The sequence below is a fragment of the Poecilia formosa genome, unplaced genomic scaffold (genome assembly GCF_000485575.1).
Source record: "Poecilia formosa unplaced genomic scaffold, Poecilia_formosa-5.1.2 Scaffold435, whole genome shotgun sequence".
NCBI classification, from domain to species: domain Eukaryota; kingdom Metazoa; phylum Chordata; class Actinopteri; order Cyprinodontiformes; family Poeciliidae; genus Poecilia; species Poecilia formosa.
The window spans coordinates 252,238-279,419 of record NW_006800374.1 but is presented as its reverse complement, the minus strand read 5'-3'; the positions used below and the strand labels follow the sequence as shown (position 1 = coordinate 279,419).

Sequence of the window (27,182 nt, the reverse complement as noted above, 5' to 3'; positions counted from 1 at the left end):
TTTTTTTTTTTTTACTTTATCAAAACTGGAATGTAAGAAAAAAAAAAAAAGTTTTTCAGGTGACCCACAACAGGATGTTACCACTGCTGGAAACGACAAAGACAATGACGACAGGAAGTGGAAACAAAGCAATTACAAAATAATGTTTTTTTGACATATTGACAAAATTTATAACCGAAACTCAGAAAAAAATAAATAAAATAAAATTCAGCTTCCAAACCCGAACAGAAAAGTTTCTCCTGAGAGTAAAACCAAAGCAAAGTAACAAAGTGGAAAGTTACTGTTTTTATTGACGTTGGTAGCGTTGCTGTCCCTGCCCGTGACCGGAGCGGCTCGGCTTGCGGCTCGCCTCTAGTAGTAGCAGGACTGCGAGAGCAGCTTCTGGTAGACGAGGCCCGACGCCAGCGAGCGCGCCATGTGGCTGGACGTGCGCTTCATGCGCCGCGCCGCGCGGATGGCGCGCTCCAGAGAGCCGTCCAGCGACGTCTGGCCCTCCACCGCGTGCGAGCGTCTGCGCCGGCTCTTCCTCTCTCTGGGCCACCGGAGTCCTGAACCGTGGCCCGGCGACGCGTCAGCAAAGGAGTACTGAGGTTTGGAGGGCAGCCTGGAAAAACAGAGGAAAATATCAGGATTCATAATGAAAAGCTGATGATTTGTGTTCAATTTGAGCTAAATAAGCACAATTAAAAGAAAATTCACATCTAAATCCATTTATATGAGCGTGTTTATCAATTAATCTAAAGTTGATTAATTGATAAGCGGCCATTTTCTTAAAAACCCGAGTTTTATCTTGTTTCAAGATGGCCGACGGGGCTATTATAACACTGTTAAAAATGAAGCACATGATTATATTTATATTTCTTTTATGTTAACTGAATTAAATACATGAACGAGCTGATGTTTATTTTTCTCGCTAATGAAATAAAATAAGTATTTCCGTTTATTAATAATAAATAATTAGAAAATAATGTCTCACTATTAAACTTGGACATATTTGTAAAATATAAAAAAAAATATTTTTATATTTGTAAAATATAAAAAATCTCTCAGATGAACATTAAAATTGAACATTAAAATTATGTGTGAGCGCCCTCTGGTGGCTGGAGGAGGAGATCGCCTGGGACGATCAAATCTGAAACTTTTCAAACTCAGAAATTTTAATGTTTTTTCTAGAAAATTTCTATTCTCAGAATTTCTGATTTTTCCCAGCAAATTTTCAACCTTTCAAACCCAAAAAGTTCAAAGATTTTGTCTGAAAATTTCTGATATTAATATCAATATTTTTCTGATTGTTTTTCTTGCATATTTTCGACTCTTCAAACTCCAAACTTCTCTTCATAAAGTTGTTCAAAAATTACATGCCTCCCAAAAACATGCCTTTTTACAATTTCAACTGTATTAAAATGAATAAAATGGTCAGATTTTTGTATTAAATTGTGTAAATCATGGTAGATGAACGTAAAAAGGCCGACAGTTTCTACACTGTTGATAGTTTTCTCATGCATTTTCCCCGGTTTGTTACAGTTTTCATGCGTTTCATGCTTACAGCAGCTGCTGCTGGTACAAAGGCTCCTGGTTCGGGGGTGAAGGTGACACTGAACTGCTGAACCTCCTGGAGGAAACTCTGTCTGAGGAATCTGGCTGGTGGTTTTTGTGAGTGGGGGGAAAATATCTGTAACAATCTGTGAATAAAACAGTTTCATATCCAGTTAAGTCAGTTTTTCTTTGATCTCATAATTTTTAAGTGTTTTTTAACCACTGGCAGTATTAACTGATTATTTTGTCCTTATATCACCTGAATCTGTGGATTTGTGTATTTTGAGGAGTCCACAGATGGAACAGCGGCACCAACACGGAGAATCCGACGGCTCTCTGCTGCCACCTGGTGGATCTAGCAGCACATAGCAAACAAAAATTCATCAATTATGCAGAAGAAGTCATTATGTAGGTATTAAAATGTTTAAATAAAACTCAGAGACAGTAGATGAAGGCCTGGTACACATGGGAACAAGCATGGCATGTTTTTGTATTATTTAAGAAAAATACTTTTCAAACTCCAAAATGACAAAGTTTTCCCTAGAAAAACTTTTTTTCTGGCAAATTTTCTACTCTTCAAACTCCAGAAATCTGCATGTTTTTTCTTTTGCTTGAGAATTTTTGTAATTAATCTCAGAATTTTAGAAATTTTTTCTAGCAAATTTTCCTCATTTCAAACTCAGAAATTTCAAAGATTTTCTAGAAAATTTCTGAGATTAATCTAAAAATTTCTGATTTTTTTTCTAGCAAATTTTAAACTTTTCAAACTCCAAAAAATTTGTAAGTTTTTACTAGAAAATTTCTGCATTTTTTTGGCAGATATTTGCTCCTTTTCCCCCCTATCTGCCATGACCCTGATACACCCTCGTAGTTTCATCAGCATTTAGGACTTGGGCTGGTTTTGTATATTTCTTGGAGATGAACAGCCTAAATGACTGAAATTTTCTTCTAAAGTTCTTCTGAATCGTGTCGGTGTGGGCGGAGCCTCAGCCTGAGGATGAAACTTTGTGACTTACAGGCTGGCTGTCTGAGGACGGACGAGCACTGAGGACAGAGGTGACTCTGATCTTCGCTGTCAGGTTTGTCTGCAGCGTCCGGAGCAGAGGACATCCCTGCAGGAACAAACCCTGAGTAAAACCCTGTTTTAATTATTTACATCAGCAGCAGGAAGTGAGGTAGTGCATCCTTACACGTCTGTGTGTTCCTGCTGCGAACGTTAGAGGAGACGTTCAGCGGCGCCAGAGACGTTTGGGTAAATCTGGAAACCTGAGCCTGAAGCTGCTCCAGTTCTGATCCCCTGACTGGGAAAAACAAAACAAGATGCAATAAACAGCTTCCTGTGACCGAGGGGGAAAACGCAGAGAAAAAGGATTCCAGGATCCTTTAAATTACTGCAGCTGATTAAACAGCCTGCAGGTGTCTAGTCAAAGTCTTGGCAAACTCACAGAAGTGATTTTGTTGTTTTGGCGCAGCAGCGTCTCTCGTCTCTCTGGCCGTTTTACCAGAAAGCGTCTCGGGTTCGATGTCATCCAGGGTCTGAACTAATCTCCTCTCCAGACCGACGTCGCTGCAAAGCTCCACGGATCTGAAAACAGGCGACAAAATACATTTAAAAACTGAAAAACAACAAAAAAAATCCTCCACACACCAAAAACGGAAAAAAAAACGAAGCAGAAAATGTGGAATATCGTCTGTGATGTTATCGAGATATTTCACAACATATCGTGACTATCGATTTTCCCATCCAGTGAAATAATCTGCAGTTTTATCATCAATATTAAGGAATTATTGAGTTAAAACAAGCTCATATTTGTTGCTGAAAAGTTATTTCTGAGTGAGTTTTGTCTGATTTCAGGTGTTTCCAGTAGGAAGCAGATCAGAACTGCTTGTGTTTTGCAGTGTGTCCTCAGTTATCGCTTCACTGAAGACTTTTCCAGGCGCTGCAGCCGGACGATAAAATCTGACCTGATGGGAGGCGGGGAGGAGCGGTGGCAGAAGTTTTTCTGAGCCGAAGTCACCGCGGCGCCCAGCGGCTTCTCGTTTTTCGCCGAGCTCGGCGGTTTCTCGTTCCTCTGAGAAATATCCAGTCTCTCCTTCAGGTGGTTAACTTCGGCTTGCAGCATCAGGAACGCATCACTGCAGAGCAGAAAAACAGGCGGGAGACTCAGGATCAGAAGATACACGCTCACCTGGAAGCCTGGGTTCAGTTTCACAGCAAACCAGTAAGAAAAGCTGCTTTACTGGGAATATTTCCAGTTAAATCCCACAAACATGCAGCACCACACCATGCAGTGAACAACACATTGTACCTCCTATTAGTAATCTCACTGAAAAGCAGCAGATTCTGCAATAAAATACAGAAAATTAAATAGGATTAAACAGAACATCTCTATAAACTGGAATATTTATTCCTGCAGTTCAATTTAAACACAGTGTGATAAATTTAATTTGTTTTATTTCTGAACATTTCAGAGTTTATGGTTTACAGCCAATAAAAACCAAGAATTCAGTTAGGAGAAATTACATAAGACCAATAAAACTGATTTGTTTTGTTACACAGATATGCCTTTTTTACTCAAGTAACCATCAGCAAATCAAGCATTTTCACGATAAAACAACACAAATTAACTTAAAAAACTGTTTCAATTCATAATTATATGACCATTTATTGTTAACAATGACAAGGTAAACTAAAATATAACAAAATGTAAAGTCTCTCACACCCTGACTCTAACTACAAACTAATTTAACAAAAATTAATACCTTATTTATTGTATGAAATATGAGCCAAACCTTATTGGCTCATATTTTATATAATAAAATATGAGCCTTATATTTTGGCTCATATGAGCCTTTATTGATCTTATTGATTTCAATAAGATCAATAACTTATTGAAACAACCAATCAAGTTGTGCTTCCTTATTCAAATTCAAAAATACTTTACTGATTGCAAGGGGAAATTAAATGTAACTTATATTAATTCAAAAACTAAATACTTAAACATAATATTAAAAACATAATATTCTAAAAAAGCTACAAAAAAAATCTTAACTTTTTTTTCGCTAAGTTTAGCAAAAATAAATAATTTTGGTGATTTTAACTGACCTAAAACGAGAAAAATTTAGTTGGATTTAAACTTCAGACAGCGAGAAAAAAACTGTGTCCGTCATTTTATTAGGTGTATGTAAATATATGGTTTCAACTGTAAATAATGTTTTCCAAATTTAGGCTTTCAGGCCCTTTGTTACCAAACAAACCCTGACAGTGGAACCAGTTCAGCTCGGCCTGAAAGCACAGCACTGATCCCAAGGGGCCTTAAATGTTTCTGTAACTCATTTTTCTAAAAACAACAACCAGGGCTCGTTTAGGGCAGAGACGGCCCTGTTTGCTCGGCCGTCGCCGTGGCAACTGCAGTCCCACACACTCACATGGGGTTCCCCCGGCCCCCCCTGCTGGAGCTCCGAGCCCTGGGGGGGTCGCCATGGCGACGGCGGGCGGCCGGTGGGGAGCTGGAGAGAGAGCCGGCGGTGGAGCGGGCGCTCTGCTGGTCCTCAGAGGGCGAGTGAGCTGAGGGAGAGAGAGAAAACTGCAGCTGGTCACCATCATCTGGTTTATACTCAATAAAACCAAACATTTTTAAAAGTACTGCTAAGTCAGCCAAAGTATTATGACACACTTTAATCAGTTTACATGATTTTGCCAGCCGGTGTTAAGCCCAGATGAAGCTCAGTTAATACATTTATTTACCAAACTCAAACACACATTTAAATATACAAATGAATAAACATTTGGGTAAAGTGCTGCCAGAAGGCAAGTTATTCAGTAATTAATGTAAATATATAAGTTTGGGAGATAAAGTGTGATTTTTATACATATTTGCAGATTACTGTTACTTTTTCATGCTTAAAAAATGCTCACATTTTGTTTTTTATTGTAATAAGTAGTGTATTTTTTACATGTAATTTGAGTTTTGTTTATTTCTGGGTCAATATGTTTATAAGATGTAGTGTAAAGTGAAAAATAATTATACTTATATTGGATCGTTGGTATGCAGCTGCCTTTGAGTAGCTAAAATCTGCAAACACTTCACTCTCTAAAAACACTTACTACTTCCTATTTAATAGCTCAGACACCAAATATAGACACAGTCGTCTTTATTTTCATCCAATCAGCTCCAAGGATGATAAATGGAGCTCCTGGATTGGCTGCTTTGTAAACGTGTCAGGTAGCATTGCTGCTCTTTAGGATATTTTAGAAAAAAAGCATCAAATATGTAGATTTTCTCAGTATTCTGAGTTATGCTCTACCAAACATTAATCTGAGATAAAACCCCGTTGTGTTCACTCAGTAGATTTTTACCGTTGCTTGTGCTCGAGTAAAAGAGCGTCCAGAGGCCAGAGGGCCTGGCGTCGGCTCTGGCCTGTTTCCTCTGGCTGATGAAGCTCTGGGGGGAGAAGGTGCGCCTCCTCTGCCTGCTCCTCCTCCTGGGACGGGGCTCCGGCTCGGTGCCGTCTCTGGGCCCCGCATCCAGCTGGCAGGCTGACAGGGGCCTGTTTGGGCTTCTGTCCTGAGGCACTGACACGCTGCAGAAACAAAGCAACAGATTCAAACCAACAGGAGAAACGGAAACACGATGGATGAGATGCACCGATCTGAAATTAATATCCGTATTGGTCCTGATTCTGAAAAAAGTTCTAAAATAAATTTCTCATTCAGTTCTTTTACGTCCGTATTTTAAAAAAGAGAAACGTTTTCTGTATTGGATCGTTATCGGCCGATACTAAACCCCAGATATCGGTATCAGAAGCGTTCCACCTCTCTGTCGCCATCTGGTGGGGGCAGAGTGGAACTGCACCAGGAATCAGACGGCTGCTCTCGGAGCCCATGAAGCCGCTGTCCGTCTCTGGGGAGATTCGATCCTGATCAGTGAAACAGAGAAAACATTTCTGTGAACATGACAGAGCTGAGTAGGAACGAGTTACATTTACTCACTGCACTAAATCTTACCAAGTATTTTTCTCTAGTTTCTAGTGCAAATATCTTATTACACTTGAATTAAGTCATAATTACTCAATATTAATAAAAATAAGTACTAGTTCCACTGGAAGATGAGTACGAAAATGTCTAGTTAAATTTTTTTGTGAAAAAAAAAAAGACTTTTAGGAGTAGCTTTACTTTTACTAGAGTAATATTTTTTACAAAGTATCACAACTTTTACTTGAATAAGGTTTCTAAATACTCTATGCATTGTAACATACAGCATATTTGCATTATAGACTGCAAGTATTTAATATTTAGAAAAGTGCTGCCTGAAATCTTATTTTGTAGACCTTATTTATTTGTGTGTGTGTATATTATATCATTTATTTATCTATTTTTGATCAGATCCTCATCAACCTGTGTATTTATAAAGTACTTTGAACTCGAGCCAGAGCTGGGTTGAAGGCCAATGAGCAAAACTAAGTTTTCAAACTGGTTTAAAAATGTTTATATTAAAACCTTTAAATGATCATGAAGATCTACTGTTCTATGAATGGATGGTCTGTTTGACAGAACAGATTAAGCTGATCTTAGATCTGCTGGTAACAGGAAGGTCAGCCCCTACGTGACCTTCCTGTTACTCCCTGCGCCAGTCAGCGCTGACCTGAGACAGGACCCGACTGCTTCCTGTCTGGACCTTGCAGCTCCTCCACTCTGGCGCTCCGTCCGCCAGGCTGCAGGCGCTGCTCAGGCTGCTGCTCCGCTCCAAACGTTTCCTGCTGCGGGCCGAAGCAGCAGGCGGTGTGGAGGCCGGGCTGCAGGAGGGAAGGCTGGTCTTACTGCGCCGCAGAGAGTCGACGTCCGATTCCACTTTTCTGCTACAGAAACAGGTTAGTGGGTAAAATTATCTAAACCTCAAAAATAAAAAAGTTAAAAACGCTTTTCAGAAATATTCACACCCCTTTCAACATGTTATGCTTTCCCTTAAGTTATAATACAAAATATGTTTTTTCCACTTTTGACCAAAATCATTTGTGTTGATGAGATTTCAGGTGTTTTAGAGTCTCTGTCACTTTAAATCCAGGTAAGCTGCTGCTGGCCACGCCCCCCCCAACTCAACGTTTACAGTCGCAGGTGAAAATGGCTGCCAACAGATTCGCATTTATACAACCACACATCTTTGAAAAGCAGAAGTGGAGCCTCCTGCACAACCAACAAGAATGCAACCAGTGGTTTTTGGATGTTGAGTCAGCAACAAAACACTTGTCTATTCCAGCAGCCATTATACAGCTTTTGTAAAACCAGCTGAACAAAAGTGCTGGAGTTCTGCCTGGGTTGCTAGGCAACGGCTCAGTGCCTTAACAACCAGGAGGTTTTTGAAATGCCTCGTTCTCCAGACAGCAAAAGACTTTGGTTTTCAGAAGCAGTTGAGGCCCAAATGGAAGCAGAAAAACATATAAAATGTGAATTTTGCATAATAGGTTCCCTTCAAATTTGACACAAATATCAGTTCACAATCAGCAGAACAGTAGGAGTCGTGATTTAAACTCGACTCACCTCTGTGCAAAAGTTTCCTGGACTTCGCCGTTTCCATTTCTCCAACCTTTCTGCTCTTTTTTCTCTCCTCCGTGTTTTGGAGGCGAGTTTGAAGGAAGAGAGGACGTGGCTTTGGGAACTATGAAACACTCCTTCAGTGTTCGGCAGCTAATCACAGGAAAAAGAAATTGAAACAACAACAACAATGTAAACATGCTGAAGGAGTGGAAAAAGGTTAATTTTTATTCTCCATTCACATCCAAAATGGCTGCCGATCATCAGGTCTGGTCACTCTGATTTTCTGGGAATGATTAGAAACAAAACAAGACGCTTAAACCAGCGAAACTCCACTTACTAATCCAGCGAATCAGATTGTTCAAACTCATCACATTTGCCCCTTCTAGACAAAGATCTTAAGTAGAGAGACATGAGGTCGTCTTCAGCCACATCTTCCTCTTCCTCACTCTTTTTACAAGCTGAGTTTATCTCCAGCTCTGCTGCAGAACCAGAACCAGTCTGGGAAGACGGACTCTGAAAGGAGACGAGGGCGGTTTCAGTTATCAAACACATAAAACACATGAACACCTTCATTTTTTAATGACATTTAATATAAATATTTTAATTTAATTAAAAAACTGGTCAGAATTATACATAACATAAAAAATGTTATGATTTTCATGTAGAAATTTCTTCAGGATTTAACCTTCATACTCCTTTATTAGCACAAGATACTAAAGTAGCTTAAATTTCAAGGAAAATTATTGTTAAACATAATCAGGGTTATCACGATTAATTTTGATTATTCAAATCAATGAGTGGAAAAAAAGAATACTGAACTTTTGAAAAATATTCTTAAAATTGTTTAGAAACTGATTATAGTTTGAGTTAACACACAAACCTGTGTGCTTAATTCTGGTTTAGGGCTGAAACAATTAATGAGATTAATCGCGATTAATCGATTGCTGAAATAATCGTCAGCTAATTTAATCAATTAACCGTTAACTGGAAAACACAAACTCACAAAAATGTTACTGAAAGAGAAACATATTCAGGGCAGCAGTTTCACCAAAACTTTATAAAAAATATACATTTTGCATTTATGATATTAAAAACTTTGTTCCACGCAAAACTCAACTGGTAGTTTTAACTGCACCTGGATCATATTCTTTAAAAAAAATTATTTTTTAATTAATAAACACTTTTTGCTGTCCAAGTACTAATTGGTAAATAGAATAAATAATTTTTAAAATGTAGCCCAACACCGTACTGATGCTCTGTTGAGCAGAAAAGGCTGCTGTTGATGTTAGGATTTTTTTTTAGCTGCAAATTGATCATTTGGTCACAGTGCACACCAAAGGAATGTTGTCTTTATATTTTAGGCAATAAAATGTTTATTTCTTATTTTAAAACGAACTGAATTATTTGTGTATTTGCATTTTCTATTTTTAAAATGCCAATTCTTTGCGATTAATCAATTAATCATCAGAAAAAATCTATTAATTGTCAGAATAATCAACCGTGAACTGCAGCCCTATTTTGGTTGAATAATTATTGCATAATATCAGCTGAACTGAATAAATAAAATCTCTAAAAGGGTCTCAGATTTATTACTGAATGTGACCTTCCTACTCCAAATTATACAGGAAATGCGTCTCCAACTTCAGACGTTTTTCTGATTTTTTCAGAGATGCGAAGCATTAACAGGCAGAAAGAAGAAAGTGTTGGAACCTGCGGCTGAGTCTGGGTCACTTCTCCTTCAGACGGATCACATGAGGAGGTCAGAGGAGGTGAAGAACGACAAGAAGCAACAGCTCTGTGCTCCTCCTGCTGAATCCGCTTCTGCTGGATCCACTTCTGCTGAAGCTGCTCTTGCTGAATCAACTCCAGCTGAATCGGCTCCTGCTGCTGAATCTGATTCTGCTCAATCTGCTCTTGCTGAACCAACAGCAGCTGAATCGCCTCCTGATGCTCAGTCAGGTTCAGCTGAATCGGATCCTGGTGCTGAATCGGTTCCTGGTGCTGAATCGGCTCTTGCCGAGTCTGCTTCTGCTGAACCAACTCCAGCTGAATCTTCTCCTGCTGAATCTGCTCCACCTGCTCAGTCTGCTTCTGCTGAACCGATTCCAGGTGAATCGGCTCCTGATGCTCAATCGTGTTCAGCTGAACCCGATCCACCTGCTCCTTCAGATCCTCCATCCGCAGCCCGCACTGAAAGATCAGGCTCTCCAGGGTCCTAAAACACACAAAAAACTCTGTGAAATACACCGGATGCCAAGAAACTGGAAAAAAGTTTTTAGGGCAGAAATGATTAATCGTGATTAATCAAATATTGAAATAATCGTCAACTAATTTAGTAATCAATTAATCATTAACTGGAATAAACGGACAACTCTGTTACTGCTAAGAGCAGTAACTAAGATATAACTGCACAAAGTTTTGCTTAATTGCATCTGTAATATCTTATAGAATAAGGTTATGGTTAAATCTGCAGAATGTGCCCCTTTGTTTTTCTATTCGATTAATTGTCAGAATAGGTGATTATTAAACCTCCGTGTGGCTCTCCTGCTCACCGTTCGGGGTCAAAATGTTGGGTTTCCAGTCCTCTCTGCTGCAGGAGTTTGTGCTCATCTCGAGCCAGAAGGTATCCTCTCTCTAGAGAGTTCAGCCCTTCGTAGAGCTGAGAAACGCCGCGCTGGAGAGAAACGGCTCAAGTTGGAAAAACGGCAGCCAGACAGATTATTGAACAAAGCTCAGTTTGCTCTCACCTTTAATTCTTCTAAGGATGCGAGTTTATCATTCTTAAGGAGATCCTCAAAAGTTTGCACCTGGGAAACAAATCCAAATTAAAATTTATAAGCCCTATTGGTAGAACTTTGTTTATGTTTTAGTTCTTTTTGTTACCTGCTGAAGGAACTTCTCAGACTGAGTGAACAGGATGTTGGAGAGTTGTTGTCCGAAGTCGGATGGCAAAGAAGAGGCGTCTAACTTTTCTGTTCAACAAACAGGCTGGTTACAGAAACGCATTCCTTCAGTTCCCTTTGTAAAAACGGATCAGATTAGAAAGAGGCACCAGATGACGGTTCTACCCTGATGAGCAGCTCGTCCAGGAGAGCCGGTCACAGCTCTGTGAGGATAAAACAAATCCATCTTCAACAGTTTTGAAGCCTTCTGGTTCAGCCCAGCAGGCACGGCGTGACCAGCCTTTGGAGGCTCAGAGTCCAGGTTCACCTGCACGGAAAAAGAAAACAATTATAAATCACCTCACAACAGCAGATGAGCCCACCTGCTTCCAAACATCTAATTCTGCTTCACAAATTGGCGCATTCACACATTTTATCGCCAGGAACTGAATGTTAAAGTAAAGGTAGGATTGGGCGATTAATCCGATTAATCAATTTTTACTGATTAATCGAGTTTTTGGTTTTTGAATATTGAATGTTTTTAAAAATCTGAATAACTTTAATTAAAGCTGCCATCTTGTTTTACAGCCTCTATTTATTTGTACTTTGAATTCAGGTCAACTTTACGACAGGCCAAGATTTTTTTATTTTTAATTAGAATAAATAGATTTTATTGATCCCCAAGGGGAAATTGCTTCTTCATTAAAAATCTACTGCATCTATGGTGTTAAATATTAATTATATAAATATAACCATAAGAGATGAAGTTTACTAAATATATATAGAGAGTGATGAAAGTAATTCAATATGACTGAATATAAATAAAGTCATAACAAATAAATAAATGCAAATATGTTAATCTAAAAATAATCTATAAATGAGTGGGTTAATGGGTTAATGAATAAATTAGATGAATTTCTTATTCAACAGAAAATCTAATACACTTGAATTGAGACAAAATTTGCTTCAACTTTTCAGCAAGAAACTTGTTTTAAGTCAGTAATTCCTTACATTGATGAAAACTGGCTGCTCCACTGGCAGATTATTTCAGTGTTTTTAGTGAACTTTTCCATCAATACCAATAAATTATTGATTTAAAATAAGCCCAGATTTCTTGTTCAGAAGTCAGTTGGGATATAGTTTTCCCTTATTTCAAGAGTACCAAGATATTTGCAATAGAAACTAGACCAAAAGTATTTGGTAAGATTTTGTGTTTTTGCAGTGTATTTGAACTGAATTTTACTTTTACATAAATAAAATGAAGATGTGGGATTGTTTTACATAATGTTTCAGCTTGTGATTTAACGCACCTTTCTGACAAAATAACTTGTTTTTCACCAATAAAAAGTTGGATGTGACTTTAAAAAGATGCAAACCTTCAACAAACTACCATAATGTTCACCTGTAATGTGATTTGTTTGCACTCAGCTGATCCCCTGTGGTTAAGGCGCATTACTTCACTGAGCTGCAGAGTGGTCAAGTAAAATAAACAAAGGCAGCTGGATTTCATTTTTCTTTTTAATTTCAATCTAAAGGCTTCCATGTAATCTTCAATCTAAAAGCAATTTTGGGAAACGAGACTGCAGTCATTGTTTTAAAAGTGGGATCAGTGATAAATCACATCCTTACTAAGAGATGCTTTCATGAGAAAACACAAAGGTTGAAATATGAGAAACGGCCTCAGAGATGAACTACCTTTGCCTCCAGACGGAGACGATCGATGGTGTTCTCCGCCTCCGCGTACTTGGTCAGCAGCCTGTCGTAGTCTTCCTGCAGAGCGACACAAAGTGAGTGGATATTCCTCTGAGCAGTTTTGTTCTGGAAAACAAAACTGTTGGACTATAAAAGGAACTTGGTTGAAATAAAGTAAAATAATTTCTGAAGGTTGAATGAATCCACCGAGGGATTAATGAACGCATAGATGAAGCAACATAACTTTTTAATGATGGAAAAGAAAACAAAGTCTTTCCCACGTTGTTTTTTAAATATACTTGTTTGAACTTGAATTATACTTAAATCCTCTTCAAGAAAGTTTAACAGTTTTACTTAAGCACTTAATAGATAATCTAAATTGTATTCCTACCTTGAGTAATCTTTAAATGAAATAATGTTTTCTTCTTACGGATGTGACTCATTTTCATTTTATTATAAATGCTTACTGTAAATCATAAGTCATGTCTGTTTGCTATGCATGTTAACTGTATTTTTTAATCCCGTCCATCAGCAGATTAGGAGGCTACGGATGAAAATGAGCCTTTCTGGGTTAATCCAACACCTTTGCATGATGTATTCAGTTGGTTAATAGGTATTGCTCCCTCTATGAAATAAATAACATTCCCAAATTTGTAGAATCTAGAAAAAACACTTAGTATGTTTTTGTGTTTTTACAGTGTATTATGTATTAATGTAATTTTATAGCACAGCCAAGTAACTATGTTAACTTCAGCTGATAAAAAATGTTGTATACATCAATTATGACCTAAAATAAGTTTTATATAATAATTTAACGCCTTGAAATTGGGCCTCTGTCTCTTTAAAATCTCCTGCTCTTTCTGAAGCTCCGCCTTCAGGAGGTCGTCCCAACATGGCTCCTCCATTAGCCCTTTAAAACATTTTTTGCAGCGCTGAACTGACAGGTAGCTCGTTTAATGAGCTCAGCAGCTCCACCAGATGTTTGCTAATTGCTGCTGACTAGTCTGAAGGAGCTGAGTGGAGGAGCTGCGTCTCGGGGGCGGGGCTAGGTCCACCCAGGGGTTTCACCCAGCTGAATGGTTGCCATGGTGATTAAAGGATTCCTCAAACATGCATTTAAGAAGCAAAGCAACACTCCAGGTTTGTTTTGATGAGGAAACATCATTATAACACGATTTACAGCTCAAAAAAGTCTATTTTGCATAATACTGTGCCTTAATTTAAAACCTTGAAATTGGGCCTCTGTCTCTTTAAGAAGCTCCTCCTCTTTCCGACACAATGTCTTCAGCCCATGATCCTGGCAATGTTTCTCCATGATGCTAATTTTCCATATTATCCAACCTTTAAGTATCATTTCCCTGCTGTTTTCACCATCGTGCACACCGAGCCAATCAGGTTTGGAGTAGCCCGCTAGCTGAGACGCGCTTCCTCCAGATCGTACCTGCAGCTGTTGCAGCAGAGTGGTGGCCTGCTGCCGACACCTGAACTCTGGAGGGACGGTGGAGCTGGCAGCCTTGGTGGGCGTGTTGGTATCACAGGGGGAGGATCCTTCACTGTTGAACAGGACTTCCTGAACGATGTCGGCGGGGGATTTAAACACGATGGGGGGCTGCGGCGACATCGTGGCTCTCTCTAACAACTTCCTGCCTTTCGGAGGCTTGTAGCCTCGCTTAGGGAAATGAATCCTGGGTTCCACCTTCGAGAAGTTCGGGGTTTGATGAGACAGTGATGCTCTCCTGGAAAGGAAAAACAAAAATGAAAGCTAAGATATAAGGTGTCAGTAGCTGCGTTTTCATTCTTCATAAAATTGCTCAGCATGAAATTACAAAAATAAATTTGCTTAATGGAAACACTTTTTACGGCAAAAAATGTTTGTTCTATAGAATAAGATGGTTTTTCAGCAGTACACTTTTTTCACATCACATGAGTTACATGATCAACAGTTGGATGTTACTACTGACTGAAACGACAAAGAAGACAACAGGAAGTAGTAGGGAGATGATGGTTTGTTTTTCTTTTTTTCGAATAATATGCAATTGGCTCTTGGGTAAAATCACTGACTACCAAAACGTCCAAAACGTCGCTCATGTAGCCGCTCCAAAGTAATTACCTTTTAAGTACTACAGCAAATATCACTAATATTTATCTTTGTATTACACAGAGGTGGGTAGAGTACTCAAAAGTTGTGATCAAGTAGTACTCGTAATGAACTTTTACTGTTTATAAGTTAAATAGGAACGAGACGAGAGCTAGCTCTAAGCTTGTGGCTTGTTTATTGTTGTCATAGCAACTCCATAGCAACTGCCTGCCAAGATGGCTGCCGGTTACAAAGGTGCCTGAAGTGCGATGTTACATGAGAACTGCATATAACACATCAGCATTGTTTCATTTCACCCATTTATGTATATTTATTTTTTTCTAAACAGCAATATTGTCAATGTCTGCAGGTTTGCTTATTATTAAAGTATTGTGATATTTGTCATTGTGTTAAAGATTCTGTATGTAATTTTATTTGAAATAAAGATAAAATAATGTACAACACGTCATTATCTGGTCATATTTAAACATTTCCTGGTAATGATTCTTCGCTGGAGGGCAGCCATAGCGAGACACCACAAACCGATTTAGCAAGTTTTCTGGGGGAAACTCTGTAACTGTTTATATCTAGGACTATTAACGACTTATTGTGTGAACAGGCGATATTAATTTAATTTTTTACTTAATGTAATTACAGAAGTTGTGAAATGTTGCTGTTGTTTTTTTGACATTAGCAGAATATTGAGGAAGATTTCCTGCTGACAACAGCAGATGAGCCCACCTGAGCTCGTCCGTTCCTGCAGGGTTACTTCTGGCTCCAGCAGCTTTCATGTTTCTGTCACAACCTCTGGACTCTGCCGAGCCGTTCGAGGCTCTGCCGAGGGAACACGTCCTGGACTTCAGAGCTTCAGCAGGGAGTCCAGCTTTCTGCTTCTCTGATCCTTCTGAAGAAATATTCTCCAACACAACTTGTTCAGAAAGGGGCACAGCTGCCCGAGGGGAACCTCTGAGCTTCAGCTCCAGGCGCGACGCGCTGGACCTCACGCTGCTGCAGCAAGACTCTGTTTCTGTGTCTGGGAAGGTTTCTGCTTCGATCCCTGAAGCAGCCGTCAGCTCCTCCTCGGTGAGCGTGTAACGGTGAGGAGAAAAGGAGGAGGTGACCGTGGACTCAGAGGCCAGACCGCTAGGCTCTGGGTTTTCAGCTGCTGCTACGTCGCAACAAATGGAGGAAGAAAGCATTAAAAAGTACTTTTACATAAAAGAGGCTGACTTTTTTAACAAATACTTCTTATAAACTAGCTCTTTTTACACAATGATTTAAAAAATGGTTTCTCAAAATTTTTAGTTTTACAGTTTGAAACTTAATTTGTAAGAAGTTATTAAAATGCAACAGAAAACCATTCTACTAAACAAATACAAGGTTAGATTTACAAAAATAAACAGACTTAATTCTGAAGCTGACTGTCATTTTGGTTGAAACATTTAAGTGTGATCTACTATGCGTCTTTGAAAAGGTTATAATAGATCTATGGGAGATACAAAACATTTTTGCTCAAAATCATTCTAGATAACTAGATTTTAGGCGTTTTAGGGCGTCCTGTCACTTTAAATCCAGATAAGCTGCTGCTGGTCACGCCCCAATCCCAAAGTTTACACTCATATATGAAAATGGCTGCAAACAGATGCGCAATTACACAAATGTGCATCATTGAAAAGCATTAGTAGAGCCTCCTGGACAACCAACAACGTTACATACAGCAAGTGGTTTCTGGATGGTCAGTCAACAACAAAACACTTGACATTTCCAGCAGCCATTGTACAGTGTATATTGCGGTAAAACCAGCTGACCAAACATGCTGGCGCTCCGCTTTGGTGTAACAGGTAGGATGTAACATTTGTTACCAAGCAACCCCAACCAAAGGAGTAGGAGGGGATTTTGAAACGGCTCATTTTCAAGAGACCAAACAACTTTAACTTATTGCCAAAAATTCGTTTTTAGAAGCAGTTAAGACCAAATAGAAGTACAAAAATATGCAAAGAGTTAATTTTAATAGTAATAGTTCCTCTTTAAAATATGTTGAATATTTAATCATTTAGTCTAAAAATGAGAACTTGAAAGCAGAGTACATTTCCAGGAGGAATAAACTCACGGGCTGGCCGGGGTTGAAGATCATCTCCTGAGGATTTTAGAGACGAATCCTTGTCGCCTCCACTAGGAACCGTGTCCTCTGGGGAGCAAGGATCGCCACACGGGTTCCCTAATTCCCACTCCTCCAGGGCCTCTGACAGCCCAATGATGCCGTCTTCATTCATCTCCTTGAAGAAGTCATCCTCTTCCTCTTTGGCATTGCCATTGTCGTCCTCCTCCCAGGAGTCATCGGATGTCAGCGCGAAGGAGAGAGACTCTTGGATGGGCGACGGGGTCCAGTGGAGAACCCCGGGTCTGTTTTTTCTTCTGTCCATTCAGCCCTAAAGTCTCAGCTTCTCAGTCCAGCACACGGAGCATCTTTCTCAGATTCTGTGGTACCAACAGAAACCGATGCAGTGATGCTTCATTAAAATACAGACAACGGAATTGAAATACGGAAGGTCAAAATGAACAAAGGTCAACGCGTAGCTATTTTGGTATATTCACTCAATTAAAATAAATATACTTAATTTCCTCTGTAAATAAACAAATGTAATATTATATTCATTTTTAAAAATAAATTTAAAATTGTATAATCGCTTGTGGCTGTATTGTATTTACTAATGCTTATCACTTTGGATGGAGTAGCTTGTGAACAAATAAGCAATTTCCCCTTGGGGATCAATAAATTATATTCTATTCTAGATAAGAAAAACAAAAATCAGTTTAAAAAAAGCAAAATAAATTTTTTCTTTCTTGAATAAAAATATACAAGAAAATTAAAATAGACCAATGATTTTTTTTAATTATTAGTATAATCATAACAAGAATTTTAGTTATTTTTAAGATTTTAATTATTAATCAAAATAATAATTTTGATTAATAAAAGGGAGACAGACAAATGATACCAAACGAAACAAAAACTGCGTTAAGTAAAAACAATAAATGTCCACACAATTTTAAAAGCAGTAAAGTACAAGCAGAAGTTTTGTTTGTCTTGTTTTCTGTAATCATTTATCTGCACATCTTAACGGTCATCAGATTTTTACTGATTACAGATCAGTAATCCTCTAAAACTGCATAGGACAGACATAAAATATGTTATTTTACATGACGTGTAGTTTGGTGATAATGTAGGTAATAAATTCAGGATGCCAGACAAAAAAAGTGTCAAAATGTACCTGCAGTGTCGTGTGACCTCAGAGGGATTAATATAGATGTTTATCTAACGTCTTATTATTCACCTCATTGTTTTATTTAGTTCAGTCTTGTTTCCATTACGAGGAACTAAGACTAACATTTACTGCTGTGTTGCGCGAATAAAACCCCACGGAGCGGCCGACTTTAAAATCTAGTGTCTTATCAGTAGAAACATAAAATCTCACCTGTTGACTCGTTCGATCTCCCTGCAGAACTGAGGGTTTATCTGAGCCGCCATATGGGGCTTAATCTGCTCTAAACCCGACAGGGGGCTTCACTGACACCCAACAGACCCCCATCACCAGCATACATCTACAACGCTAATCAGCTGACATTCAGGGAGCCGCCATCTTGGATGGACGTTCAAGAAATTAAGGGTGAATAGAAAGGGAAATAAAACTGATTTTTTTTTTTGTTTAAATGGTGGTGAAATCAGGTCATGTTGAGGAAAAAAGAAAAATGCAGGTAGATTAAATACAGACGGGAGGATGGGGCGAAGCACGGCCTGATAGGCGGCTCAGATATTTGACTGATAATCTCCTTATGGTTCACCAAGCAGAGCCGAGGACACTGGACGCTCACGCAAGTGGACCAATGTTACTAAAGGTTACTAAAACTGACAAAATAACAAAACATTCAGAAAACATTTTCGTTAAGTGAAATAAATAAAATGGCAATTAAAGGCAGAGAATGCAAAAATTGTACTCAAGTAAAAGTAGCATTACGTCAACATATTTTTACCCAAATAAAAGTAAAAAGTAGCTGTCAAAGAAATACTCAAATAATAGTCAAAAAGTATTTACTGAGAAACTGATCAAATTATCAATCATTTAATATTTAAAAATTACATCATCAGATGGACCAACATATAAAGTTAAATGTAAATTTTGGTATTTTAAGAACCAAACTGATTCATATAAATAATATAATTTAAAAAAATCAAATCAGGCCAATGAAATTTTTTCTTTCAATAAAAATTTTAACAAAAATTGCAGATGTGTGTCTGCGTCTGGTGAATTTTAGGTTAAAACATGTTTGTTTTTCATTCAGGGGGTAGAAAATCCAGAAATTTTACTTTAGTAATACTTCATAATAACTTTCACCTTTTTCATTTCGGCAAAGAAAATTCACCAAGGTATGAAAAAACTAAAATTGGTACTGTGAATAATAAAAAAAACAATATTTGAACTAATAAAATCTACCAAAACCACTCTTAAAAGCTAATTAAAACTAACTGAATTAGACAAAAAGTCACAACAAAATAAATCTAAACTATAATGAAAAATCCTAAACTATCTTAAACCCTGAAGTGGACCAATGAAATGACATCCAACATATTTTGCTTGGCCAATGTTTAAATTAATGCTAAATTAATAATAAAATTTGAAAGGAATTTGCCAGACAGTCTGTATTTGTAGCCTAAATTGAAAGTCTGAAGCTGCAATCTGGTGAAAATATATTATTTCAACAGTTACTTAATTTAACGATTAATAAAAAAGGATTAAAACACTTTTAAAACACATTTTTATGTTCAGCAGACTTTAAAATAAACATTCTGGTCATTTCTACACTTTATTGTTTGGGTCGTTTTTGTCATTTTGATAAAAAAAAAAGCTGTCCCAAATATTTCCCCCGCCCCAATATAAAGTTATAAAACCAACACTTATAGTAGGTAATTAAGATTTATTAGCAGTAGTAAATAGTGTGGTGCAGTAAAACTACTTCTAAAACTTTTATTTTTTTCAGGACTGTTGCTCAAATAAATGAAACTGAGTAACTAGTTAATGCAAACCTTTGTAACACAAACAGCACAAAAACTTAATTTATGATCAACTCCAAATTACCAAAGAAAGGAGCAGCAGATCATATGCAAAGGTTTTTACAGCAGCGGCTCGTTGCCTAGAAACCATAAAACTAAAAAAAAGAAAGGCAAAATGAAAGTCCCACCCCTCCGTGTCTCCATGGCATTCACACCACAACAAACCACCCACTGAGAACTACTCACTGAAAGTTAAAAGACACAAAAAACAATATAAACTTATAAAAAAAATTATATAATTCGTCACCCTGCATCAACGAGAAAGTGCGTCACAGAAAACCGTTAGCTAGCTGTACAAAAGTTCGTTACGGTTTACAACACGGACAGCAAGTTACAGTTAAAAATAAATGTCTGCAGCCCATTCTAAGATTAATTTTGACAGAAAAACGGCGTTACCTTGTTTTACAAAATGTTACAGGACGTCTTTCCTCCAGACAACTTTGACACAGGTGACATTTAGAAAGCTAATTATCATCAGTCCAGAGCGCAACATTGATTCTGCTGCCTGGAAGGCTAATTACCCCAAGCAGTGTAAACGGGTTAAATTTCGCCCTACGCTATGACTTGCAGGTATTTCTTCGCCAAATTATCGACACAAGCATACCATTCATATGATTTACAGCATTTGTGTGCTTTAGAAACTAAATATGTTCCAACAACTTTCAGAAATACATGTTGAATTTCTGGAGATTGCAGGTAGTGTTTACCTTACAGTCAGCGCAGAGGGCTTTGTATAACCTTTCCAAGTCAACCTGAGCTGTGATTGGTTATTATGTTAAAAGGAGGCGGGATATGTCTTTCATTAATAAACCTTAGAAAATGTAGTTATTAAGCGACGCCACAAGAGGACACTGTTTAATAACAATTTGATATTTATGCTCTTCCAAATAAGTTTTAAAATAAAATAAATAATTAGCAAATATAAATACATATATATATATATATAAATTTTACCCAAGTAAAAGTGAAAACGTTTTTTGGTAGAAAGTCTACTCAAGTACTGAGAAACTGATGAAATTATCAATCATTTAATATTTAAAAATTAAATCATCAGACAGAACAACATACAAAGTTAAATGGAAATTTTGGTATTTTAAGGACCAAAATGACAATAATTCATAGAAGTAACAAAAAATAACAAAATGAGGCAAAATAAATGTTTTCCAAATCAGTTTATTTCAGTATAAAACATGTTTGTTTTTTATTCAGGGGGTAGAAAATCCAGACATTTTACTCAAGTAAAAGTAGATAGAAATACTTCATAATACTTCATTAATGAAATTAATGAAAAAGTACAGCGTCCCTCCAGGATTTTTCTTTTTTTTTTGTTTTTTTTTGTTTTTTTTTTTGGGAAAATTATTGACTTTTGGTGCTAATTTAGAAATATTTGCAAAAAATTAACAGAGTAGAGAAGTAGAAGTAAGACATCCCCACCTACAGGTGGGAGGTACCATCACTTAAACCCGATGTTTTTGATCATTTTTGCAGAAAACCTTCAGTGAACTCACATTAATGCATTAGAGCAAAAAAAGTTTATTGATCTGTTGATTTGTGTGAAAACTGGAGGGACTGATTGATGTAATTTGGCAATAAACAGATAAAAACTGCTTTGATTTGACTTGTAAAATAACATTTAGGCACACACGTGTTATATTTAAACGTAAAACGCTACGGCGGGCCGGATTTGGCCCGCGAGCCTTCAGTTTGACACCTGGTGGACGCAGATGATGGATGGATGTTAACTTTGAAGCAGTGAAAAATCAGGCTGAATATTTTTCCTTTTCTTCCATATTTCCTCCTCTTCTCCACCTGATGGGGAGGTATCATCTGTTTCCCTGAGGCCATACACACACACACACACACGCACACACACACACACACACACGTACAGGCAGCAGCCTGAATATCACGTCCGACATGTCTCTGATGCATTAATTGTCCTGAAGGCGTTTCAGTCGCTCTAACACAGGAAGAGGATTTGGAGGCAAGAAAGTGTCAAAACTTGGAGACAAACTCAGCGACTTTAGCTTGTTTTAATTTCTGGACATGGTATTTTGCAGGTTCTAAACGATTAATGGGTGGGAACTGACATGATGATAGTTTTCAATATAGATGTATGGAGTTAAATTGGGGCCAAAACTTTAAAAAAAAAACTGAAGACACTGTAAACAAATGTTTAAACATAGAAAATGTCCACTTTAAAACACAACCAGATATTTGAAACTGAAAAAAAAATGAATCTGAAAAGTGGATTTAGACTTTTTCACTTCCATTTTTTTGTCAATCTCTTATAATTATTTTCATTATTTTTAACAGCTTCAAATTATTGTTTCAGTTTTTTTATTTGCAATTTTTTTTCCGATTAAACTTTTTTTTTTAGTTCCATGTTTTTTTGATTTCAAAAATTCCTTTTCAGTTTCAAATCAATTATTTTTTTATTTTAAGTTAATGAAATCAGAGGTTGATTTTTTTTTCAGATTCAAATTTTTTTTCAGTTTTATATCATTTTATATCATTCAACCTTTAGATATTTTTTTAGTTTGAAATTATTTAAGTTTTTCATTTTAGTTTTAAAAATTTATTTTTCTTATTTTTTTCAGTTTCAAATATTTTATTCAAATTCAAAATGTATTTTTTCAGTTCAAAATCTGTTTCAAAATTTTTTACTTTTTATTTCAGTTTCAAAAATGTATTTCAGTTTAATTTTCAAAATATTTTTTTCAGTTTTATATCGTTTTTTCTCGTTCAAAAAATTTGATAAAAATATTTTCAGTTTCAAATTATTTTTTTCAGATGCAAAATTTATGTTTTCAGATGACATTTTTTTCATTTTATGTAATGTTTCTTTGAACAACTTTATGGCTCTCTTGTAGCTCCATATAAATATGCTGGTATTTCAGTGCATTCTGTCCAGGCTCCCAGTGACTTTGGAGCAGAAACAGGGCCGCAGCATCACAGATCCTCCACTGTGTTTAACAGCAGGAGAGATGTAATGATGAAAAAGAGCAAAATTAGACAGATGGACTCATCTGAAAAGGTTTTAAATAAAGTCTTATGAAGTTCTGGTGGATTTTTCACATTTTGAATCTGTGGAGGTTAAATGAACTTTACTTTATTCGTCTGTTGAATCCAGAATCAGCAGTTTGATCCGATTACAGACTCACTTTAAATCCGTTTCCATCAATCAGTCGCTGACATTCACCAACAGGCAGCAGGATGTGTCAGAAAAGCACATGTGGTGTTATTCTCTAAAATGACTGACGAGAGTTTGATGGTGATTTGTCAGAGCCGTCCAGGCGGACCGTTTCCTCTCTGCTGGTGACATTTATATTCATCTTTATTCACCATCTGCTTGTTTTGACCATATTTCTCTTGTTTCGTCCATTAAGCGCAAACAGACACGCTCCATCTGCAGAAAACAAACAGAACGCACCTTCCTGCACCAAATGCAGATCCATTTCTATAATTCCAACCCAAACCGGCCCAACATGAGTCAACAGAGTGATGAACAGAGAGCAGAAAAACTCCACAACAAATTAGTTTATTTTTGTTTCCTCTCCGTCTTTCATCGCTTATCTGCTAATTACTGTTTCTAAAGACAGACGGAACGTGAACGCCCACTCGCTCGGCATGTATGATTTTTATTTTAATATTTAGCGATGTCATTCTGTAAATGTCTCATTACTTTCTCTCTCGGGTGTAATTGCTGCTCCTGAAAGCCCCACAAGAGGGGAATGTGATTAAATGTAGCTGATTAAAAAAATTAAATCATCGTCTGGGGAACCGGTGCAGTCAGGGGTGAAAGGACGAGGCAGACCGAGCGCGTCTGAAAATATCTTTAAATAAACTATTCATTAAAAATGAACAACTTTTGCAATAAAAGTAAATCAATAGTAAGAAAAGCCAATTTTCTTACTACTAAAACATATAAAAACACGCACAAGGTGCGTCTTATTTTGCAAAGGTAAAATGCTAATTTGTAAAGTGTTAATTTTTCTTAAACTCAAAAACAAGAAGCACTGCACTCTACAACTTCATTTATTTAACTCAGTTTAGTTTTTCTATGTTCAGACATTCCTTAAAATCTGTGGAATAATCTATTACAGTCACATGTTGATGACTTCAGTAAATAAAACACTATTTATAAAAGATAATTACAAATATAACATTTAGTTTTCAGGGCCATATTTAGCCAATAATAAAAACGTAATGTCAGAATGAGGAAAAAAGCTTAAAATTTTCAGATTTAAGTCAAAATTCTGAACAAAACTCAGAATTCTGAGAAAAAAAAAAAAAATTCTGAAACTGAGCTCAGAATTTTGATAAAAAGGTTGAATTTTAAGATTGAAATGAAAATCCTGAGAAAAAAATACTGTGAAATCTGAGGAAAACTGTCTAAATTCTGAGATTAAAATCAGAATTGAGAAACAAAAATCAGGATTTTTAGTGTACAATCAAAATTTTGAGAAAGATTCAGACAAAAAAGGCTAAATTTTAAGATTAATATCAGAATTCTGAGAAAAAAAAGTCTGAAATCTGAGATTTAAGTCAGAATTTTGAGAGTAAAAAAAATTATTTTGAGATTAAATTCTTAAATCTTTAATTTTGTTCTGTATCTCACACTGAAAATCCAAGAATCAAAATTTAGATTTTATTCCCTGAGAAACTAATCCTACATTAAGATTTTTTCTAGTAAAATTAGTTAAAATGATTGCTGTCTTTAAAAATTCCTTGTCAATAAATATATCTAAAACTCAGATTTTTTGGGGGGGAAAATGTTGTGGATTTTATTGACAAAATGCAGCCTGGAAGCCGTCTGCTCTGCTTGGGAATTTATGTTTTCACAAACTATATTTGGGTTGTAATAAATTACATCAAGTAACCTTCAGACTTGTACTTTCTGCCTTTCTCTCTACTTGTTTCCTAGAAATTATTTCTGTTCCGTCTTTATTGGTTGTTCAGAGTTTAAACTTGTAATTCTTCTGATTCACATGATGTTTTGTTTTTTTCTTGAGGTAAACTTTATTATCTGACAGACATTTAAGTCTAATCTTCAAACATCGGAAAACTGAAAATAATCATCAGTGGGCATTTTGTTGGGATTCTGATCTAAAATATCTCCTAACTTAAACAGAGAAATAATTCACCAGACACTAAATAAAAAAGATAATGAAAATAAAGACTAATATAGGGTTTTGTTTTGAAAAAAAAAAAAAACCCTAAGCTATAAAGTGATAAAATATCAGCTTGTTTTTCTGCTGAAATGTATTCCTGAAAAAAGATGTAATAAAATATCTGGTATATAATTAAATCTGTGATTCAGCTTTGTGATGCATTCAAACGACAGGCTGTTTGTGTTTAACAGAGGAAGATAAATCAGGGAGATTGCCTGGTACATCCATAATTACTTCCTTCCCAAACAGTTCGAGTTTTTATATGTGTTCAGAGGCTGAAAATATGACAGCAACTCAGGCAAATAAACCTTTATGAGCAACATTATGTACCTCATCGCTTATTTTTACAGAAAATTATAATTGGGAAAAACAGTTTAAATTGCTTTAAAGTCAACAATATGTCTTCTTCGACGGTATTTTATTTTACCAAGCTGAAATACAGTTTTAATTTCTTCTTCTTCTTCAAGCTGCCAAGTGGCAGTTTTTAAAAACCTAATTAGTTATCCACTAAAAACGCTTCATAACAGTGAAATACAAGAGCAAAATGACCCCATAAAGTACAGCAGTCAAACCAAGTACAGCAGTCAAACCTGACTGACCCGCTAGTGTCAACATTAGTGTTAGCATGCTAACGCTAACAGTAGCATGCTAACGTTGCATTCTAAAGAAGTTAGATTTTCTTGGAAAAGTATACATCTCCGATGATTTGAGTTCATAATATAGGTACCTTTAGAGTAAAATGGAGATAAATACGTTGTTTTCAACTTGTGGCACTGACAGAACATGACGTCAAACTGCTGCATTTAGAACAGAAGCACCGCCGCCATTTTAGCTTCGGACAAACGAGCGTTAAGCTGCGTTTTGTGTCTGAACAGCTGATTTTGTTTGTGATCGGCTGGTTTAGGTTATTGCCCTCCAACAGCTGTTTGGCAACCGCAAAAACACTTAAAATGAAGAACTGTTTTATGCGACACCGAGCTGACATAGTAACACTAATCCTGCTCAAGGTGCCTTAATCAATTCACAGGCTTTTCAGAATTAATATTTAAGTGCTAGCGAGTGCTAGCTACCACAGTTAGCCAGAAAACAAATAAAAAACCTACCTTTCAACCAAATGCCTTCTTTCCGCTCACTTTCAGTCCTCCTCACTTCAACCATCGCTTTAGTTTTTCCACACTGAGCTTAATATTGAAACGAAACTCCTGTTTAGTCTTCATCTTCCAGGATGTCACACATTCTAGATGTCGACACGGTGCTTTGTTTGTCCGAACATCTTTATTTGTGAGCCAGTATTTTATCCACAGTGAGCCTATCACAAATTTACCTTTGAGATTTGAGTTTTAAGACTAGATTTGCCTGATGGTGCATGAGCTATTTAAACAATTTAGATTTATGAGGGAAAAAAGTCAGACTTTTGATTTTAAAAAAGTCAGTCTTCTGAGAAAAATGTCAAAATTCTGAAATTCATGTCTGAATTCTGATTAAAAAAAATTCTGAAGTCTGAAACAGAGGATGATAAATGCTGATTTTTTTCCCCTGAAAAAACAATCAGCATCATTTTGAAATTAAAATCAGAATTCTAAGAACTCAGAATTAAGAAAATAGAATTCTGAAACTCAAATCCAAATTCTTAGAAAATGTCAGCATTTTGAAATTATAGTCAGAATTATGAGAGCATATTTTTTTTATTGTATTGTTGGCCCTAATCTTCTTTCATACTTTCTAGACTTGTAGGCATTGGTTAATTTTTTTATCTGCTCTTAATTTTCTGTGGATTGTGGCATGTTGAGTTACTTTTTCAAACTAACCTACTTTATGTCATACAGGAAGGAACCATTTATCAAAATTTGGAAGATAATTATTAAATGACCCATTTTTATAGTTAACTGACTTATCTGGTACCCCTTTAAGTCTATTTCTGAGCTCTTCATACAAAAGGTTTAAAGATAACTCAAAGGTTACACATGTTTTTATTTATATAGGAGCATTTTAATGTGTGCAGCATATATCCATCTGTATCTACATATGTCCATTTTTACATACAGTACAAACCCGAGCTTGTAAAGTCAAGCATCCGTCGGTTTCAGCTGTACAGTTCACTCTCAGACAGAAGCAGAAATAAACGTTAAATAAATAAAGGAGACGTCAGACAGAGCGAGGATCCGTTCCAACAGCTGCA

At 36.7% G+C, this 27,182-nt stretch overlaps 1 protein-coding gene across 2 annotated transcripts; it reads right to left on the bottom strand.

Annotated features, from left to right (window-relative positions):
• Nucleotides 1-26,292, bottom strand: akna (AT-hook transcription factor). 2 transcript variants are annotated; one of them, XM_016663639.1, is made up of 25 exons: nucleotides 26,107-26,292; nucleotides 16,833-17,200; nucleotides 15,464-15,890; nucleotides 14,087-14,381; nucleotides 12,649-12,723; nucleotides 11,140-11,281; nucleotides 10,955-11,043; nucleotides 10,819-10,878; nucleotides 10,624-10,745; nucleotides 10,045-10,286; nucleotides 9,910-10,011; nucleotides 9,782-9,873; nucleotides 8,409-8,584; nucleotides 8,075-8,221; nucleotides 7,182-7,395; nucleotides 6,353-6,456; nucleotides 5,897-6,120; nucleotides 4,966-5,104; nucleotides 3,502-3,672; nucleotides 2,982-3,121; nucleotides 2,727-2,837; nucleotides 2,553-2,648; nucleotides 1,796-1,891; nucleotides 1,547-1,682; nucleotides 1-604 (listed from the first exon to the last, which is right to left on the bottom strand). In XM_016663639.1, the coding sequence occupies exons 2-25, from the start codon at nucleotides 17,143-17,145 to the stop codon at nucleotides 352-354; spliced, it is 3,966 nt and encodes a 1,321-aa protein (XP_016519125.1). In that variant the 5' UTR covers nucleotides 17,146-17,200; nucleotides 26,107-26,292; the 3' UTR covers nucleotides 1-351. The 2 variants fall into 2 exon arrangements, with proteins under 2 accessions (XP_016519125.1, XP_016519126.1); XM_016663640.1 differs by lacking the exons at nucleotides 2,553-2,648; nucleotides 2,727-2,837; nucleotides 26,107-26,292 and adding an exon at nucleotides 20,226-20,381.
• Between the last annotated feature and the right edge of the window lie 890 nt (nucleotides 26,293-27,182).

Excerpts from the sequence above, each read along its gene's own strand:
- akna (XM_016663639.1), bottom strand. The coding sequence starts at position 17,145 with ATGGACAGAAGAAAAAACAGACCCGGGGTTCTCCACTGGACCCCGTCG. Across the intron at positions 10,012-10,044 it reads ACCGATTCAGCACCAGGATC|CGATTCAGCTGCTGTTGGTT; the intron begins CGATTCAGCTGA and ends AGCATCAGGAGG. Across the intron at positions 6,121-6,352 it reads CACCAGATGGCGACAGAGAG|CGTGTCAGTGCCTCAGGACA; the intron begins GTGGAACGCTTC and ends TTGTTTCTGCAG.